The following is a 19,245-nucleotide window of genomic DNA, read 5'->3' as shown; positions in this document are numbered from 1 at the left end:
CCCCGCCTCGACGGGAGACTCTGCTTCGGTGGAGTCGCCATTGTCAAGGGCAATCGCAGATGTCGGCCCAGCACATGATGGTTTTGCTGGGCCACATGGTGTCGACGGTTCACGTTACGCCGTTCGCTCGCTTGCACTTGAGAATCGCGCAATGGACTCTGGCGTCGCAGTGGCGACAGGATCGCGATCCGGTGTCTTCCCGGATAGCAGTGACTCCTTGTTTACGTCGATCGCTCCGTTGGTGGACCGTCTCTTCCAATTTGTCAGGGGGTTTGCTGTTTCTCGTTCCTCCTCACACCAAGGTCTTGACGACGGACTCCTCCGAGTATGCGTGGGGAGCGCACCTGGACGGTCTGAGGACGCAAGGTCTGTGGTCTGCCGAGGATCGTCGGTGCCACATCAATGTGCTGGAGCTTCGCGCCATTTTTCTAGCTGCGCGAGCTTTTGTCCACCTACTGCGCGACCAGGTGGTACTCGTGCGGACGGACAACCAGGTAGCGATGTACTATGTAAACAAACAGGGGGGTACGGGCTCTTGGCCCCTGTGTCAAGAGGCCCTCCGCCTTTGGGACTGGGCGATCTCCCAGAACATATTCCTGCGGGCGGTGTACATTCAGGGAGAGCAGAACCAGCTGGCAGACAAACTCAGTCGTCTTCTCCAGCCGCACGAATGGTCTCTGAACTCCCGAGTACTTCGCGAGGTTTTCGACCGCTGGGGTACTCCTCAGGTGGATCTGTTTGCCTCTCCGGAGACTCGCAAGCTGCCCCTCTATTGCTCTCGGATTTACTCTCCGGATCGTCTCGAGGCGGATGCCTTCCTCCTCGAATGGGAGGGGAGGTTCCTTTATGCGTTTCCGCCGTTTCCTCTGATTTTGAGAACGCTGGTTCATCTCAGATCGACCGGAGCCTCCATGATCCTCATTGCGCCTCGTTGGGCCAGGCAGCCCTGGTTCTCCCTACTTCTTCAACTCAGTACCAGGGAACCTCTGCTTCTGCCGGTGTTTCCCTCTCTGCTGTCTCAGAGTCGGGGTTCGCTGTTGCATCCCAATCTTCAGTCTTTACATCTGACTGCTTGGTTTCTCTCCCCCTGACTTCGATTCCGGTGTCTCGGGCCGTGAGGGACGTTTTGGAGGCCTCGCGTAAGGTCTCGACTCGGCTTTGCTATACTCAGAAATGGACCAGGTTTACATCCTGGTGTTCTTTGAATAGTCTGGAACCAGATTCGGTGCCTGTGGCTTCGGTTCTGGAATATCTTTTGCATTTGTCTGAGTCTGGCCTGAAAACGACTTCCATTCGGGTACATCTCAGTGCCATTGCAGCATTCCATCGGCATCTTGAGGGTCGTTCTCTCTCTCTTCATCCTCTGGTGACGCGTTTCATGAAGGGGCTAGTGAATATCCATCCTCCTCTGAAACCTCCTCCGGTGGTGTGGGATCTTAATGTGGTCTTGGCTCAGCTTATGAAGCCTCCCTTTGAGCCCATCGACAAGTCGCACCTTAAGTTTCTTACTTGGAAAGTAGTCTTTTTGATTGCACTCACGTCTGCTCGTCGAATTAGTGAACTACAGTCTTTGGTGGCGGATCCTCCTTTCACGGTGTTTCATCATGATAAGGTGGTTCTCCGCACCCATCCCAAATTTTTACCTAAAGTTGTGTCTGATTTCCACCTCAATCAGTCTATTGTCCTTCCGGTGTTTTTTCCGAAGCCCCATTCTCATCCTGGTGAGGCGGCGCTTCATACCCTTGACTGTAAGAGGGCGTTGGCATTTTATCTCCAACGTACCAAGTCTCATCGGAAGGTTACTCAATTATTTTTGTCCTTTGATCCTAATCGTTTGGGACACCCGGTTTCAAAGCGCACCTTGTCCAACTGGTTAGCTGCTTGTATTTCTTTTTGCTACGCTCAGGCTGGTCTCCCGCTTGCGGGTCGTGTTACGGGTCATAAAGTCCGGGCGATGGCAGCTTCTGTGGCTTTCCTCCGATCTACGCCTATGGAGGACATTTGTAAAGCTGCCACTTGGTCTTCGGTTCATACGTTCACCTCCCACTACTGTCTGGACACTTTGTCCAGAAGCGACGGCCGGTTTGGCCAGTCGGTGTTACGTAATCTGTTTTCATAATTTGCCATCCTCCCACCTGCCCTTTTTTGGTTGGCTTGGAGGTCACCCACATGTGAGAATATCATGCCTGCTTGTCCTGGGATAAAGCACAGTTACTTACCGTAACAGGTGTTATCCAGGGACAGCAGGCATATATTCTCACAACCCGCCCACCTCCCCGGGGATGGTTTTCTTTGCTATGATATGGAACTGAGGACCACGAGGTGGGGATGCGCCCTCTAGTGGGCAAGAAGGCTAGCACATGCGTGGTGCAGTGTGCAAACTTGAAACTTCTAGCAAGTTTGCTTGAAAAGCTGTCCGCGCTGGGGCTCCGTAGATGACGTCACCCACATGTGAGAATATATGCCTGCTGTCCCTGGATAACACCTGTTACGGTAAGTAACTGTGCTTTATCTGCCATTTCTAATCCCTGGGGGTGATAGCATGAAATCTTGCTACTTCCTGGGATTCTACCAGGTACTTGTGATTTAGGTTGGCCAGCATTGGGCTGAATGGACCTTTAGTCTGACTCAATATAGCAATTCTTATGTTCTTAGTGTATTTTTGTCTTTTATTTGATTGTGTATAAGTGTTGTAAACCTCTTTGAATGACTTTGTGCCACTAAGGCGGTACATACATTTTAACACACAAATCCGTTTTTTACATCTATATTGCTATTTTTGTAGAAGGTGAAGGTAGTCTGAGACTGGATAGGCTTTGTGTCAGGGATGAGTAGACTGGAAGGGCAATCAAGAATTTTAAGGCAGACGATTAGAAATTAAATTGTTATTGTACTGTATCTGGGAATTTAACTATTTTTGTGTTTCCTTTGTTGATTCTCTAGGTAAATCCCACTTAGCAATTGTTCAAAGGGTTAATGATGAAGGTGAGGGAGACCCATTTTATGAAGTAATGGGAATCATCACATTGGAAGACATTATAGAAGAAATCATAAAATCTGAGATTCTGGATGAAACAGATCTTTATGGTAAGGGTTTATTGCTATAACCATTGATTGAGGGGCTAAAATAAATTTTGTTAAAAGCATACAGATGAATATGTTTACTGGCAACTGCAATGTGTATAAGTTCCCTATCTGTAGAGTTTTAGAAGCACTGTGCTGCTTAAAATTCTTCTAAATGCCCTCCACTATCCAGTTAGTACAGGGCAGTATGAAAATGAAAATGATGAGTGAGGTGATCAAATTTGCAGATGACACAAAATTATTCAAAGCTGTTAAATCAAAGATGGACTATGAAAAATTGCAGGAAGACCTTTCAAGATTAAAAGACTGAGCATCCTGACATTATAGAATCATAGAAACATGATGGCAGACCCATCCGCAGTAACCATTATCTCTTTCTCTCTCTGAGAGATCCCACGTGTCTATCCCATGCCTTCTTGAATTCAGACACAGTCTCTGTCTCCACCATTTCTTCCAAGAGACTGTTCCACGCATCTACTACCCTTTCTGTAAAAAAGTATTATCCTAAGACAGGGGTAGGCAATTCCGGTCCTTGAGAGCCAAACGCAGGACCTACTTGTGGACTTCGATCCTGGATTCCTGTGCATCACAGAAACATGGATTGAAAAAGACAATCTATTCATGCAAAACGAACTCTGCTCCTACAGTTACCATGGCCTCTTCTCTCCCAGAATAAACCGGAAAGGAGGAGGCCTGGCACTCCTCTACAAATCATTCTTTGACGTTCAGCTCCTCGAAAAGGGTGCCTTCCTAAAATTTCAGAGACTATTGATCATTGGTGATATTTATCTCCACCTAGACGACAACACCAGCAAAGATGCAACCGAATTCAACAATTTCCTCTCTTCTCTAGGTTTCCCTTCTACGTCCTCCCCAACCCACGAAAAGGGGCACACACTAGACATCATCAGCTTGCTCGACCTGACCGAACACAAAACTTCTGCCGAAGATGCTAGTTGGGAACATGTCCCTTGGTCCGATCACGTTTTAGGCTCTTTCTGCCTCCCTATTTTCATGTCCCACCTTGGATCTCCACCCCGTGCCACAAATTCTATCACCTTTCGCAAAAAAATCGCGAGCGAACTGTTCTGGTCCCAATTTCTCAACCAAGCCTGCTGACCCAGAATCCAACTGGCACAACTGGATAAATCTCTCCAAGACTACCTATTGTGCTCTTGCCCCTTTATCTACCAAAGCTATCTCCTACTCCCGTAAGACTCCTTGGTATCTTTCATACCACAGAGAACTGAAGCAGAAATGCCGAGCACTAGAGCGCAAATAGAAAAAATCCAAATCCCCTTCAGACAGACAATCCTGGAGGGACAATATCAAGTTTTATAACTCGGTACTAAAAAAAGCAAGGAAGAACTTCTATGGTGATAAAATTTCCAGATCCAACAACCAGAGCAGCATACTTTATCATCTGGCGCACCTTAACTTCTAAAAACGTCTCCACCATTCCCCCCTCCTCCCCATCAGCAGACGACCTAGCAAAATTCTTCAACGAATAGATCACTACCATAAGGAGCTCTTCCATCAGTCTCCTACAACTCTCTGGCCCCCAACGACTCTAACCCTATCCCAGCAGACAGATCCTGGACTACTTTCAAACTCGTATCTGAACCCCAGATCTCTAAACTCTGCCTCAAACTGAAATCCTGCAAATGTACCCTGGATCCATCCCCTTCCTACCTGTATGAGAATATCCTCGCGCAGGCCATCTCATCCCTCACCAGACTTATAAACTCTGCTTTACTATCGGGCCTGTTCTCCGCAGAAATGGGACATATTGCCTTGTCCCCATTACTGAAAAAAGCTGATCTTGACCCTTCCTCTTCTTCTAACTACCGTCCCATAGCAAACATCCATCTCCTGACTAAAATGCTAGAGGCCATCATTTCCACTCAGCTCTCTTCCTACCTAGAGAGATTCTCCATTCTCTTACCTTACCAATACGGCTTCAGACCCAACTTCAGCACTGAATCCCTCCTGGTCTCCTTAATTTCAAAGGTGCAACAATTACACTCTCGCAATAAGTTTGCTGTCCTATTACAATTCGATCTCTCTGCAGCTTTTGATGTCGTCCACCACGATATTCTAATTTATCAACTTTCCGAGATAGGCATCGACTCCACAGTCTTAGAGTGGTTCTTGAACTTCTTACGCTCCCGCTCCTACACTGTCAACACAAATGGCACCACGTCCGCTCCTTGGAAACCGACTTGTGGAGTCCCGCAGGGATCACCCCTATCTCCTATTCTCTTCAACATCTACATGTCTTCCCTGAAAATCTTCCATCTATCTTCCTTTGAAACAATCTATACTTATGCTGACAAAATCCTTATCCTTCTCGAGACAGACTCGAACCGTACCAACCTCTCTGAGAACATAACAGCCTGCATAATGAAACTCTAATCCTGGTCTCTCTCTGTTCAAATGAAACTGAACGAGTCCAAAACGAAACTTCTCTGGCTCAGTCCAAAATTAGAACAGCTGCCCACTCTCTTCGCACTACCCTCACTACCCGCACTACCTAATCCTCAACGGGCTAGAGGGACCCGCAAAGGAAGTGGTGGTACTAGCACCGTTAGGGAACAGCGATCACAACATGATCCAATACAAATTAAAAATGGGAACAACCAAGGTGAAAAGAACCACAACGACAGCACTCAACTTCAGCAAAGGAAACTACAAGGACATGAGGAAAATGGTAGGAAAAAAGCTCAGCAGCAGCTCAGGAAAGGTGAAGACCGTAAAGGAAGCCTGGACACTGCTTAAATGCACAGTGCTCGAGGCACAAGACCTGTACGTCCCAAGGTTTAGGAAAGGGTGCAAAAAAAATCGAACTAAAAACCCAGCATGGATAACATCTGCAGTTAAAAAGGCGATAAGCGACAAGAAATCATCCTTCAAGAAATGGAAAAAGGAACCAACAAAGGAAAACCAGGAAGAGCACAAAAGACACCAGAAAGAATGTCATCGAGAGGTCAGGAAAGCAAAGAGAGAATATGAGGAAAGACTGGCAGGAGAAGCAAGAAACTTCAAACCCTTCTTCAGGTATGTGAAAGGGAAACAACCAGCCAGAGAGGAAGTGGGACCACTGGATGACGGAGATAGGAAAGGAGCGATAAAGGAGGAAAAAGAGATAGCTGACAGGTTAAACAAATTCTTCTCGTCAGTCTTCACCAGAGAGGACACAACCAATATTCCGGAACCCGAGGAGATTACAAACGGAGAACAAGATGAAAGGCTGGTAAAACTAGAGGTGAGCAAAGAGGATGTCCTCAGGCAGATAGACAGACTAAAGAGCGACAAATCACCAGGCCCGGACGGCATCCACCCAAGGGTACTAAAAGAACTGAGAAATGAAATAGCAGAGACACTTCACCAAATATGTAACCTCTCCCTAAAAACAGGGGAGATCCCAGAGGACTGGAAAATAGCGAATGTCACGCCTATCTTTAAGAAGGGATCAAGGGGTAACCCGGGAAACTACAGGCCTGTGAGCTTGACCTCGGTTCCAGGGAAGATGATGGAAGCAATGGTAAAAGACACAATATGCGAATACATAGATAACAATGGACAACTGAAGGCGAGCCAACATGGCTTCTGCAAGGGAAGGTCATGCCTCACGAACTTGCTGTACTTCTTTGAGGGAATAAACAGCCAGATGGATAAGGGGGAATCCATAGACATCATTTACCTAGACTTCCAAAAAGCCTTCGACAAGGTACCTCACGAACGGCTACTTAAAAAGCTGTGGTACCACGGGGTGCAAGGGGATATCTACCGATGGATCAAACACTGGTTGGCGGGCAGGAAGCAGAGGGTTGGAGTAAAAGGCCAATACTCAGATTGGCAAAGGGTCACGAGCGGAGTTCTGCAGGGGTCAGTGCTGGGACCTCTACTGTTCAACATATTTATTAACGATCTGGAGGCAGGGACAAAATGTGAGGTTATCAAATTTGCTGATGACACCAAACTCTGCAGCAGGGTTAGAAACACGGAAGACTGTGAAGACCTGCAAAGGGACCTAACGAAACTGGAAGACTGGGCAAAAAAGTGGCAAATGAGTTTTAACGTAGAAAAATGCAAGGTCATGCATGTAGGGAAAAAGAACCCGATGTTCAGCTACAAAATGGGGGGAACACTGCTAGGGGTGAGTAACCTTGAAAGGGACCTGGGGGTGATGGTCGACACATCACTGAAACCATCGGTGCAATGTGCGACAGCCTCAAAGAAAGCAAACAGAATGCTGGGCATCATCAAAAAAGGTATTACAACTAGGACGAAGGAAGTCATCATGCCGCTGTATCGCGCAATGGTGCGCCCGCACCTGGAGTACTGTGTTCAATACTGGTCACCGTACCTCAAGAAGGACATGGCGATACTCGAGGGAGTGCAGAGGAGGGCGACTAAACTAATAAATGGTATGGAAAATTTTTCATACGCTGACAGGTTAAAAATGCTGGGGCTGTTCTCCCTGGAGAAGAGGAGACTTAGAGGGGACATGATAGAAACCTTCAAAATCCTTAAGGGCATAGAGAGAGTAAATAAGGACAGATTCTTCAAACTGAGGGGAGCCACAAGCACTAGGGGTCACTCGGAGAAATTGAAAGGGGACAGGTTTAGAACAAATGCTAGAAAATTCTTTTTTACGCAGAGGGTGGTGGACACATGGAACGCGCTTCCGGAGGAAGTGATAGGCCAGAACTCTGTACAGGGGTTCAAGAAGGGTTTGGATAGGTTCCTGGAGGATAAAGGGATAGAGGGGTACAGATAGAACTTGAGGTAGGTTATAAGAGTGGTCAGAAACCACTTCACAGGTCGCAGACCTGATGGGCCGCCGCGGGAGCGGACCGCTGGGCGAGATGGACCTCGGTCTGACCCAGTGGAGGCAACTTCTTATGTTCTTATGTTCTTACCCTCTGGCGCCACGCTGCAGCTTGAGTTCTCAAGCAAAGTTCTAGGCATCATCATCGACTCTTCTTTGTCCTTCAATGACCACCTCAACTCCCTGGTAAAATCATGCTTTTTCAGCCTCCACATGCTGGAGAAAGTGAGATCCTGCTTCCGCCAACAACATTTTGCTGTCCTTGTTCAATCCATCATCCTTTCCAAACTAGATTACTGTAATTCCATCTACCTAAGTCTAACTAAAAAGAGTTTTCAAAGACTTCAACTAATTCAGAACACTGTGGCCAAGTTGATCTTCGCAAAACGTAAATTTGACCATGTTTCCCCACTTTTGTCCAAACTCCACTGGCTCCCAATAATCGCCAGGGTTCACTTTAAATGTTCCTGTCTAGCTTTTAAAATCCTACACGGCATCCTCCCTCCCCTAATCCCTCTATTTTGGAACTCCCCGAATCCCAACAACACCAGGCCCACCCAAAAACTTAAGCTATCATTCCCCTCACTAAAAGGCATCCTCCATGCGGGAAAATTGGGACAATCTCTCTTCTTCAGAATCACAGGGCTTTGGAATAACCTTACTACCCCACTGCGGAATCAGGTCTCCTTCCAACTATTCTGCAAGCACCTGAAAACTAGTCTTTTCACAAAAACGTAATGCTCTCCTCCCCTCCTTTACACTACCTCCAAACTCAATGTGTTATACTTTCCTTTATTAAGTGAAGGGGCACATACATTCTTTGTAAGTTGTTAAAATAAGGACTGGCAAATTGGCATTGTGCCACTGCATCAAAGCAGCGTTTGCTAATAATTCTCAGTTCCTTTTTGCTAGGCACAAGAAGTTACAAGGTCTTTTCTTTTTGTGTTCTGAGCTCTATGTCCCCATTTTGTTCTGTAGTTGACTTGTTTTGATAAGAAACATTTGCTAAGAAAGAAACATTTGCTTGAACTTAGACAAAAAGACAGTATTATATGCCATAGTTACCCCTCCCCTTATGTTTGCTACCTTTTTCTAGTTGCTTTTATGTATCCTGTTACCATATATGGTCTTTCCTATAGTCATATGCTAAAAAATCTGACCCATGTGAAATGCTATATATATGTTACAGTACTCTGAATAAAAGAGATATATGTATTGGCATGTGCGTTTGTGTGTGTATGTGTGCAGAACGAGGCTAATACAAATTGGGACTTGGTCATTTCATTAAGCTCTTGTAAACTGTACCGAGCTCTATATTCATGGAGAGGATGCGGTATATAAACTTAAAGTTTAGTTTAGTTTTCAGGATATCCACAATGAATGTGTATGAGATGGATTTGCATGCACTGCCTCCTTGAGATGCAAATCTATCTCATGCATATTTACCAGGACGTGACAGCTGGACTATGGATAAGTTTGGTTGCCATTTTTGCCAGACCTAATGTTGGCTAACAGAGTTCTCACTTTCATCTACCCTATGTCTATTCTATCTCAAACAACTTGTATAAGACTTGGCTGGTTTTGAGCAGTACAGTACTCTCCCGAAATTCAGAGGGGTTCCGTTCCAGGAACACCCGCAAATTTTGAAAAACCGCAAATGCGGTTTACGAGTTGATCAGAGGCAGGAGAGGGCAGCTGGGGCACCGGCGGGTTCTGAAAATCATTTGCGGTATTTTCCTACCGTCTCTTCCTGGTACTAAAGTCAGGCTGCACCAATCAGGAGCTGCTTTGACACGCCAGATAGCATGTCAAAGCAGTTCCTGATTGGTGTAACCATGGCTTTAGTACCAGGAAGAGGCAGTCGGAAAATACCACAAATAACTTGAGTACACAATTCGCGAACCACAAATTCGTTAGGGTTTACCGTATATTCCTTTTCTTTACCTGCCAGAATTTTCCAAACTTCAGAAGACTGGGAAGAATCCACTATGGCTATAGACTTTTCACAATTGATTAATCCTGTATGTCAGAGGTGTTCCTTCATGGGTGTAGAGCCTACTATTCCCTAGCAACAGCAGCAGATGAATCCAGAGACCAATGGGATAGCCCACATTTACCAGCAGGCGGAGATAGAGAAACTGATTTACAGGGGTCCTATTGGCTGGCACTCCTCCTGTATCTCCAGTATTCTCTATCTCCCAGCAGGTGATAGTCGCTATTCAATTAGCTCTTGGAATCTGGCTGTGACTAGGCCTTTATTTTCTCCTGTTGAGACTTTCTCTTCAGTGAGCTGGCTGATTTATTTCTCCTGTTGAGATCTTCTCTTCAGTGAGACAGGGGTGTCCGGCTGGACGGTGCCGGCTTTAGAGGTTACACTTGGGCCCTCCCTTATCCCTGCCTCACCCTCCCTCCGATGATAGAGGGTCTGCCTTGGTCCCTATTTTTTCTTCTTTCTCTTACAAAAAAAAAAAAAAAAACAACCAAAAAACAAACAAACAAGGGACTCCCTGCAGCTACATTTTTGCTCTGCTAGTGCTGAGCAGCCGGCGTTTCCCAGCGTCTCCCGGCTCTGTGCAATGGGTTTCTGCCCTGTTTGTGATGAACGACCGGCATCAACCGGCACTTTCATTCACCTTGTGAATCTTTTGGCGGTTGCTGTAAGCAATGCGGGCTCGACGTCGCGTGAGTACAGCTGCTGTTATTTTGTGTTCTGGACTCTGGGATTTCGGTTAGGCAGACCTGAAGTTTAGTCATTCGGGGGTGCATGTGTGTCTTTGGAGGGCTCCGGTTTGGTCATTGGCAAACTGTTTGGTGGCCACCGTTTTTCCCGCGTGAAGACGGTATGCGCTTCATCTTATCTGCGAACGGCAGAGTCGCTGAGTTCCCAAGGCTGTATTTTTCAGCGGGACGGTGCTCTTGTTCTGTCGGCAGTGCCACAGCATTTCCGGCAGCTGTACATTTCAGCCGGACCTAGCCCCTTCGCTGTCGGCAAGCCGCAACGTTTCCTGAGGCTCTGCTTTTCTGTGGGCTGACCTCCTTCACTGTTGGGGGAGTCGCGGCTTTTCATGAGGCAGTTGTTTTTGGCGGGCAGTTCTGCTTCACTGTCGGCAGAGCCGCAGTATTTCCCAGGGCTCTCACTTTCGGCGGGACGAGGAATCTGGGTTGTTGGACATGGATACGGTACACTTTTTCTGCTTTAAAAAAAAACAACAAAAAACAAAAAGAGCAACTGTAAAGTGAAAACACTCCATATGGCGCGGTTTGTGTGCTCGGGGAGTATTTCTTTGCACTTTGCCTGCTGTTTCAGGTGCATGCTGGTGGTATGCGCCCAGCTCGTTAGCTATGTCAGGGAGTTGCAGAGTTGATTGACCTTGGTGGTTGCCAGCCCAGTGTGGTGGCCTTCTGCACCGGGTTGGCACACCGCGCATCGCAGCAGCGGGCAGTAAGCGCTTGAAGGTATGTTATGCAGGTTTCTTTTTGTCTCTCTTGAGGCCTGTCTATCTAGGAGGCTTTGCCTGCGTGAGTGTTTTCTTTTCTGGTTCTCTGGATGAGTTGCAGATGGGTCTAGGGGAGACGCCAGGTGGCCAGTTGGATCTTCTCCTATTCGTATGGCAGGACTGGCTTCCTCTATTTGCGGATTGGCAGTTTCTCCCGGTTTCCGACTGCTTCTAATCCCTTTTATTAGACGACCCAACGAATTGGCAGCGTGTGCGGTGCAGCTACTTGTGGCCCGGGGCACCCTTTTGGGGACCTGGGAGGGGGAAGTCTGAGATTTTTCCCTGAGCCTACTTCTTGGAAGACTGCATCTTTCTCCTTTCTGAGGGGGCCTGGACTTCAGATTTCCATGCTTATGACGCTGATTTCTCCTGTCGCCATTTTCTCATGGCACAGGCTAGACGGGCCCTCCTACCAGACAGGAAGGGCTGTATAGCTCCTTTTAAACAAGAGCCAGTTACCTATTCTATCATTAGCGATGTGAGCATTGTCTGATGCCTGTTAGGATGCTGTTGTTATCCACGGGGCGGTAGATGCAGCGTCTGGATTGCGTCTAGTACGTATTCACTTTAAAGGACATACGTATGTCGCTCATGTTGCATGAAGTTAGTACTGTTTTCATGGTTCCAGTATATTCCTCTTTATATGGTGAAACTTGATTTTCCTAGGAGAATCTTCTTGCAGATCCTACAGTTCTCATACTGCCGTTTCCTGACCTTCTGCACTTCATTCTGAGGGAGATCTTGACTTCGTCCAATGACTCTTAAGGCTTTCTCATGAGGGAGAAGACGCTATAATGTCAGGTCAGGGGGCTGTGATGATTTTTCAGGATGCTTGCAACTTTGCATCCTCCTCAGGTTTCCAGTTCGTTCTTGGGGTCTCTATGTTTTGTGTTTCCCTTTTCAGTGTTACTGGTCCTCTGGGCAGTTCTTGTAGTTCTTCGGGAACTAAGGGACGTGGTTCCACATACTGCATGGTGCCCAAGCCGGGGGCTTTGGGCAGGCTGGATCCCATTCTGCTGAATTAGTTTCTTTGGGTTACATATTGCTGCAGAAAAACTGGGAGAATATTTACATTATCCCTATGGACTCTGAATCGGCACTAGGTTTGCTTGCCTCTCTTTGAGCTACGCTTTCGGTTTTGGCACATGCCATTTCTCCTATCCAAGGCTTCAAGGACATTTTGGAAAATGTGGGCAGGGGTAACGTTTTGGCGCTACCAGGTGATTCACCTAATTTCTTCTTGACTGACTGCTTGATTCGGACGTCTTCCAGTCGGGCCATTTGACTGATACGAAAAGGGTGGTTTCCTTTCCTCAGTTCTTTGGACGTGACTCTTCGAATTTGCACAGCGCTCTTTTCTCCTGTGCTGTTTATAGGTATATCGGGGAGATGTTTTTATTCATATAGGAGAGAAATGTGTTTCTTCCCAGAGACTAGGGCGATGGGTCACAGTCTCAGGTTTGCTTTCTTCTTCAGTCACCATGACCAAGAGTATGGGATTCTGTACAGGTTACAGGATCCTTGTTGCTGACTCCACTGGGAACTTCGGCTTGCTTTCCCATTATAACGCTACAGCTGTCGCTTTTGTTCCAGTGGTTCCCGGTACCTCAGGGCTCCAATTATTTGGTGGGCTCCTCATGCATCGCTCTGTATGATTTGGTGACTCAGCGAGATTTCTCTTTTCAAAAGCATGCCTCGGTCCTTGCTGGACTAGCTCGTGGGCACCAAACATCCCGGGCTGTCGGGTTGGGGGGCTCGGTGCCTTCCATCCTCAGCTCCAGGAGTCTGGTTTAGGCGGCGACTCAGTTTTTGTTCATTCTTCTACTCTTGAGTCAGGCTGCCATTCTTCCGGAATACCGCTGAGGGTCCTTACAGTCAGTATTATGATGGGGGTATTTCTCTACAGCTTGGGCTGTAGGTGATGTACTCAGTTGACAGGTGAAGTTGTTGTTATACTTCAATGGGTGGACCCTCATCTTCCTCTTCTGTTGGCAGATCATTTTCAGGGTCAGGAAAAGAGTTGAATGGACTTTCTTTCCGCAAAATCTGAGCATAGCCCATTTATTGCATGTTCTGTGTAGCGCTGTGTACGCTCTAGAAAGTGTACACGTTTGTAATATTGAAATCTTCTACCTCCTGGATATTGGGAATTTTGGCTCTTTTTGTGGATGTGAGATCTCCTGGAACTAGACCTCATGGCCTCGTCTCCCAATTCTATTTTTCCTATCTTCTTCGGTGGGCACAGGGAGTGGGAGTTAGAGGGGGTAGCAGCATGGCTTCTTTCTCGCCTCTGGTTTCTCTTTCAGTGTTTTCCCCTGGCTGATGATGGCTTGGATTTGCCGTCTCGAGCTCGCTTTCCGGGCACAGTCTTTGTAGAATCTCTGGCTTGGCTGTGCCATCCTTGCTATGCGGATCTGATGAGTCTTTTGACAGCCGGACTACGTGTCCTGGTATCTCTGGATTTGCTCCCCTAGGGTCCGATCAACATGGATATTCGTACTACTTGGGTATTACGACCTAGCTTTTGAGAAGTCATGACTGACGTGTAAGGGTTATGCGAAGCAGGTTGTTTCTTCTCTTATCCAGGCGCTACAGACGTCTTCACCTGTGGCTGCTGCTTCCTTTTGGAGGTTTTTCCTTTCTTGGATACTTCTCAACATTTGCACCCTTCCGGAGTTCCTTTTTGGCACAGGGTATTGCCGAGGGAATACCTCTGCTGCTTCTTTATATTCTCTTCCAATGAGCATCCATCAGAGGTGTAGAATTTGTATAGATGGATCTCCTCTTCTACCCATCATAACAACTCAGTTTCTAACCATGTTAAGCTTCTGAACAGAGGAATCCACTTGGGGCATAGAGCCTGTTAAGCTTGAATCTCCTCATCTGTTTGGTAACGGTCTCCACTCTGGGTATAGAGCCTTTAAGTGGATTACTTTTCACAGTTCTACTCTGCTATGACAGCTTACACCCTTCACATGTTCCACATAAATCTTATATTGTGCCTACAGTGCATCTCATTCAGCCATGGAATTTCAATGAACCCCTCTGGGAGATTCTTACATTGTCATTTCCCAATCTGTCACAGATGTTACATTTGAGGCCTGGTCTTGACCTAGGGGCTGCCGCATGAGCGGACTGCTGGGCAGGATGGACCACTGGTCTGACCCAGCAGCGACAATTCGTATGTTCTTATATCTCTCCCCATCACTATGCTTCCACCAGTAATTTCTCTCTCTTCAATATTGGACTACCACTGTACCATCAATGTTACTATCCTTATCAAAATAGATCAATGGAATGTTCTCCTTACTTTCTTGAGGTTTCTACACTACACAAAGCTAATAGAAGGTTTCTACACTACACAAGATTTCTACACTACACAAAGCTAATAGAAGAAATCTCCAATTCCTTCGTTATTCTAATGCCCTTGGAGATCTGGGAGTGGCTGTAGGGGAGGAGGAGGCCGCTAACATATACTATTAAGGATGATATTATACCTTTCAAGCCTCACTTGTATTCATTTTGGTCTACCTGCAAAATCTCTAGACCTTGCATAATCCTATGATTATTCCTTAGTACCGTGCTGTGACTCCAGAGCTGTCTTTTGGCACTGGTGTACAGGGGCACAAGTTTGAAATCCCTTCAAGGGTACATCCCTATATTTCCAAGCAAGGAACTTTATCACTGCAGAAACAAGCAATTACAATTAGAAAACAGGTAGAACAAGCATGGATATAATTACATTTGGTGAAGCAGAACTGAGCACCTACTTTCCACACACACAGTTCAAGAATGAAAGTCAGTTAAAAGTGGGGTTACTTGAAGTCCAGATTTATCCGGACATGTCCTCCTTTTAGAGGACTGTTTGGGTGTCAAGATGGATTTTTGAAAAGCAGCAATTTGTCCAGGTTTTCAAGTTCAGGGTCACTTCTGGAGGGCTTCTGAGAATGCACACACCTCGCATGCTTGAAGGCCCTCCAGACGCAGCTCCGAGCTCAAGGAGAGAGGAGAAGGTTTGGTGGGGTGGGGCTGGGATGAAACGGGGTAGGACTGGGATGGACAGTGAAAGGGCTGGGGGCAGGGCCAAGTGTCCAGGTTTTAGCTTAACAAAATCTGGTAACCCTAATTCAAAGCTTTTCATGTACCTGGTCACAAGGAAACCTCAGGGAGTACTCTCTGAGGGGGTTAAAGTGGCAGGACTAAGCAGGGCTTAGGGAGGAACAGAGAAAATCATGCAGGCTTTGGGCAGGAGTCTGCAGAAACAAGCAATTACAATTAGAAAGCAGGCCGAACAACATAGTGTAATTACATTTGATAAAGCAGAACTGAGCACCCAGTTCCCCCCCCAAAAAAAAAAACCAACAGTAAAGTGACTGAAGGCCTGTGTTAGAGCCAAGGATGGACACTTTGATCATGTAAGTGAGTGCAAAATTTTGACATATTAATTGTATTGTTTGAATGACATTATTTTGCTCTTGAACATTTTTAACACACAAAAATCGCTAGCTAGTAATGCTAAAATGGCAGTTACATCAACATAGCTTAAGATAAGATAATTAAATGTTGTTTAATAAGTATGATGACTAAATAAGTATGTAAAATTTCTCATTAAAATTCAAAGCAGATGCTGAGATAATTGCAAAAACTAAGGGGTTACTTTTTTTGCCGTACCCTGTAGAAAACATTTAGGGTTCCTTTTATCAAGCAACAGTAGAAAGTTTTACCCCAGGCCGGCGAAGTAAATGCGCAACACTCACAGGAATTGAATGAGCGTCAGAGCATTTACCTTGCTGGCTAACAGTAAAACTCTCTACCACTGCTTGATAAAAGCCAACGTTAGGAAATTTTTAAAGCAAATTACTTATCTGTGTGACTCTCCAATCTAACTGGGTAAGTATTTTTGCATATTGGACTTCTGTTTACCTGTGTAAAAAATCTGACGCATTCCCATTTTGAAAGTAATATTTTTACCCAAAAATTTCAGGAAAATTTGATTTTTGTGCATCACAAGTAATATTACCCAAGGGCTGCTATTTACCTGGATACAGGTTCAAGAAAAGTTCCACAGGATGAAAATCCCTCTCTTAGGCAGTAAGAGAAGAGCTTCCCATCCTGATATGTAAAAATTGGACACAAAACACTGAAGAATTTAAGAACAAAATCTTCGCATTATATTCTGTTCAAACTCCTTCAACGAAATCTATTCAAAGCTATACATTTTATCCTTTCTTCTTAAACACGTATATCCTATGGAGTCTAGTTTATTTACAAAAATGTATTTTTCCCTATATAACTGTCCCAGTTAACCCTTTATAGCCTAAACCAAAGATAAATTTCAGTGGAAAAGATGGACCAGTATTTGCTCATCAAATCCAATAGATGTCAGTGTTACACCTTTTCTCCGTATAACAACTGACATTTGTAACCTGTCAAGACATACATCATGTCAGTAAAATCCCCACATCTTGGTTTATAAAAACAGGCACTTCCTAACATCTGTATAAACTCTTAATTAGCTTTGTGTTTGCTAATCTATAAGATTGTATTTGAGTCTATATGCAAAAACAGTTTTTCCTATTTCCTCCGAAACCCTTATCTGTAAATTCTATGACTGCATTTAAACATATATAGATTTACTAGTCTTTAAGCCCGTTACATTAATGGGTGCTAGAATATATGTCTGTCTGTCTTTATTTCTTTCTGTCTCTCTACCTCCTATTGTATTTCTCTCTCCCTGAGCCTCTTTCTCTGTCTGTCTTTTTGTCCCTTTACCTGCCCCTGTGTCTGTCTTCCTTTCTTTCTGTCTCCCTCCCTCCCGCTGTCTGTCTGTCTTTCTTTCTATCTGTCTCTCTCCCTGCCCCCTATGTAGCATTCCCTCCTCCTCCATTTCCCTGTGCAGCAGCATTTCCCCCCACCCCACTTCCCTGTGTAGCAACAGCATTTCCCTCCCCCCCACTTCCCTGTGGAGAAGCCGCAGCAGCATTCACTCCACCTCCGTTTCCCTGTAAGCAGCATTTCCCTCCCCCACCCCACTTCCCTGTGCATCAGCCGCAGCAGCATTCCCTCCCCCTCCATTTCCCTGTGCAGCAGCATTTCCCTCCCCCACCCCACTTCCCTGTGCAGCAACAGCAGCAGTATTTCTCTCCCCCTCCACTTCTCTGTGCAGCAGCCTTACCTCTGAACAATATGCTTTCCCCCCTTTCGTTCTTCTTTAGTTTCCTTCCCCCTCTCCCTTCCTCCTTTCCTTCCCCTTCTTGATACATAATTTATGCCAAATACTGCAGAAAAGCACTTGACATCGCAGCACTAACCAATCGTAGGGACGCAAACAAGTCCTCCCCCCCTCACGCGTCGAGCAGCATCCTTCCCACGTGACATGGTCCCGTATAGTCTTCATTCCTCGCCAGTCTGGAGTCGCACATTTATGGAAAACTCACCTTCCGCTGGTCTTGGAGTGGAGCTAATTTGGCAAATGTTTAACCGGGCTTGCTCCTTTTGTCTCTCTGTGGAACCCCGATAGATGGCTAATAGCTCTTCTGGAGTCTGAACGATGAAGAGAATTCAGTGAAAGAGTGGGCAAAGCAGGAAAAACGGCACTACCGGCCAAAGTTTATTTTTAAGTTTAAAGGTGCCACGGTGGCTCCTCTCACGATCTCCACCTGCGTCGGAAGCCTTCTCAGATGCAGGTGCAGCTCGTGAGAGGAGCCACCGCTGCACCTTTAAACTTAAAAATAAACTTTGACTGGTAGTGCCATTTTTCCTGGATGTCATAAACTTTGGGGGTCTGTGACTAGGGAACTTTGTAAGCGCGCATGCGCACTCTTGCCGGCCACAGACCGACAAATCAGGGAACACGGCGGTAAGAGTGCGCATGCGCGCTTAGCATTTTATTATAGTAGATTACCTATGTCTTAAAAGTCACAAGTTAAACTAAACTTTTGAACTTCCTTAGCATATCTGAAATATAGAATCAGCAATTTAAACTTTTCAATCTTTAATTACAATGCCTCAAACTTTGTGTCTATAGATCTCTCATCTGAGTTCCCAATTTTAATGTATAGGTACTGTGTTTTAACTTATTCACAAATTCAGTTTTCTATGACATCTTATTACACCTTCAAATTCCTGGAAATCTTCAACAATGTATAGATAGCTTGCCACAGGAGCCCATATCACCAAAATTTAATAATTGAATGATATGGCATTTTTCTATAACTTCTTGTAGAATCTGTCTTCAACAACTAAAAAATCATTGGCCTTGACTGCAATTCAAGTGAACCTAGGCCTCTGTAACAGGTAGAAAGTGAATCAAGGTTTTCATAGTCACTTCTTTTCTTGAAGAAGAATACTACTATGCAGCAAACAGAAGAGTTTCCTAAAAAAAACAAAACAGGCCAATTAACTGGAGAAATGAATTACACACTGAAATTAGGTTTTGCCTTATAAACTTATCTTGGTTTTTGTTTCCAAAGCAGATAATCGAAAAAAACAGAGAATTCCCCACAGAGAACGAAAGCAACATGACTTTTCTCTCTTCAAACTTTCTGATAGTGAGATGAAGGTGAAGATTTCTCCACAGCTTTTGCTGGCCACACACAGGTTTATGGCTGCAGGTGAGAGTGTCTCAGCTTCTTCCTCTTTGTAATGGACTGTCTATAAGATTGTATATAAATGCTTCCATTCTATGCAACAAAGTTCATGATTTGCAAGCCCTTATGTTACTGGCAGACTTAGATATTGTTTTATCATAGAGATTTGGTCCACTGATCCCCATGAATGGGATGCAAACATACTGGGCTATGCTCTACTTAGGAAAGCTAGAGATGGTCT

General features: G+C 45.6%; 1 protein-coding gene across 4 annotated transcripts in view; it reads left to right on the top strand.

Annotated features, from left to right (window-relative positions):
* CNNM1 (cyclin and CBS domain divalent metal cation transport mediator 1) overlaps window positions 1-19,245 on the top strand; it is a 144,970-nt gene that overhangs the window by 49,946 nt on the left and 75,779 nt on the right. For 3 of the 4 annotated variants that reach the window (XM_033943475.1, XM_033943473.1, XM_033943476.1), the window contains exons 2-3: window positions 2,944-3,087; window positions 18,888-19,028. In XM_033943475.1, the coding sequence (XP_033799366.1) occupies window positions 2,944-3,087; window positions 18,888-19,028 (285 nt within the window). The remainder of the gene's footprint in view (window positions 1-2,943; window positions 3,088-18,887; window positions 19,029-19,245) is intronic. The other variant, XM_033943474.1, reaches the window with a different exon arrangement.

This window comes from Geotrypetes seraphini, chromosome 4 (assembly GCF_902459505.1).
Source record: "Geotrypetes seraphini chromosome 4, aGeoSer1.1, whole genome shotgun sequence".
NCBI lineage: Eukaryota > Metazoa > Chordata > Amphibia > Gymnophiona > Dermophiidae > Geotrypetes > Geotrypetes seraphini.
Note: the sequence above shows the minus strand (reverse complement) of the source record. Positions and strands in the feature narration are given on the sequence as shown.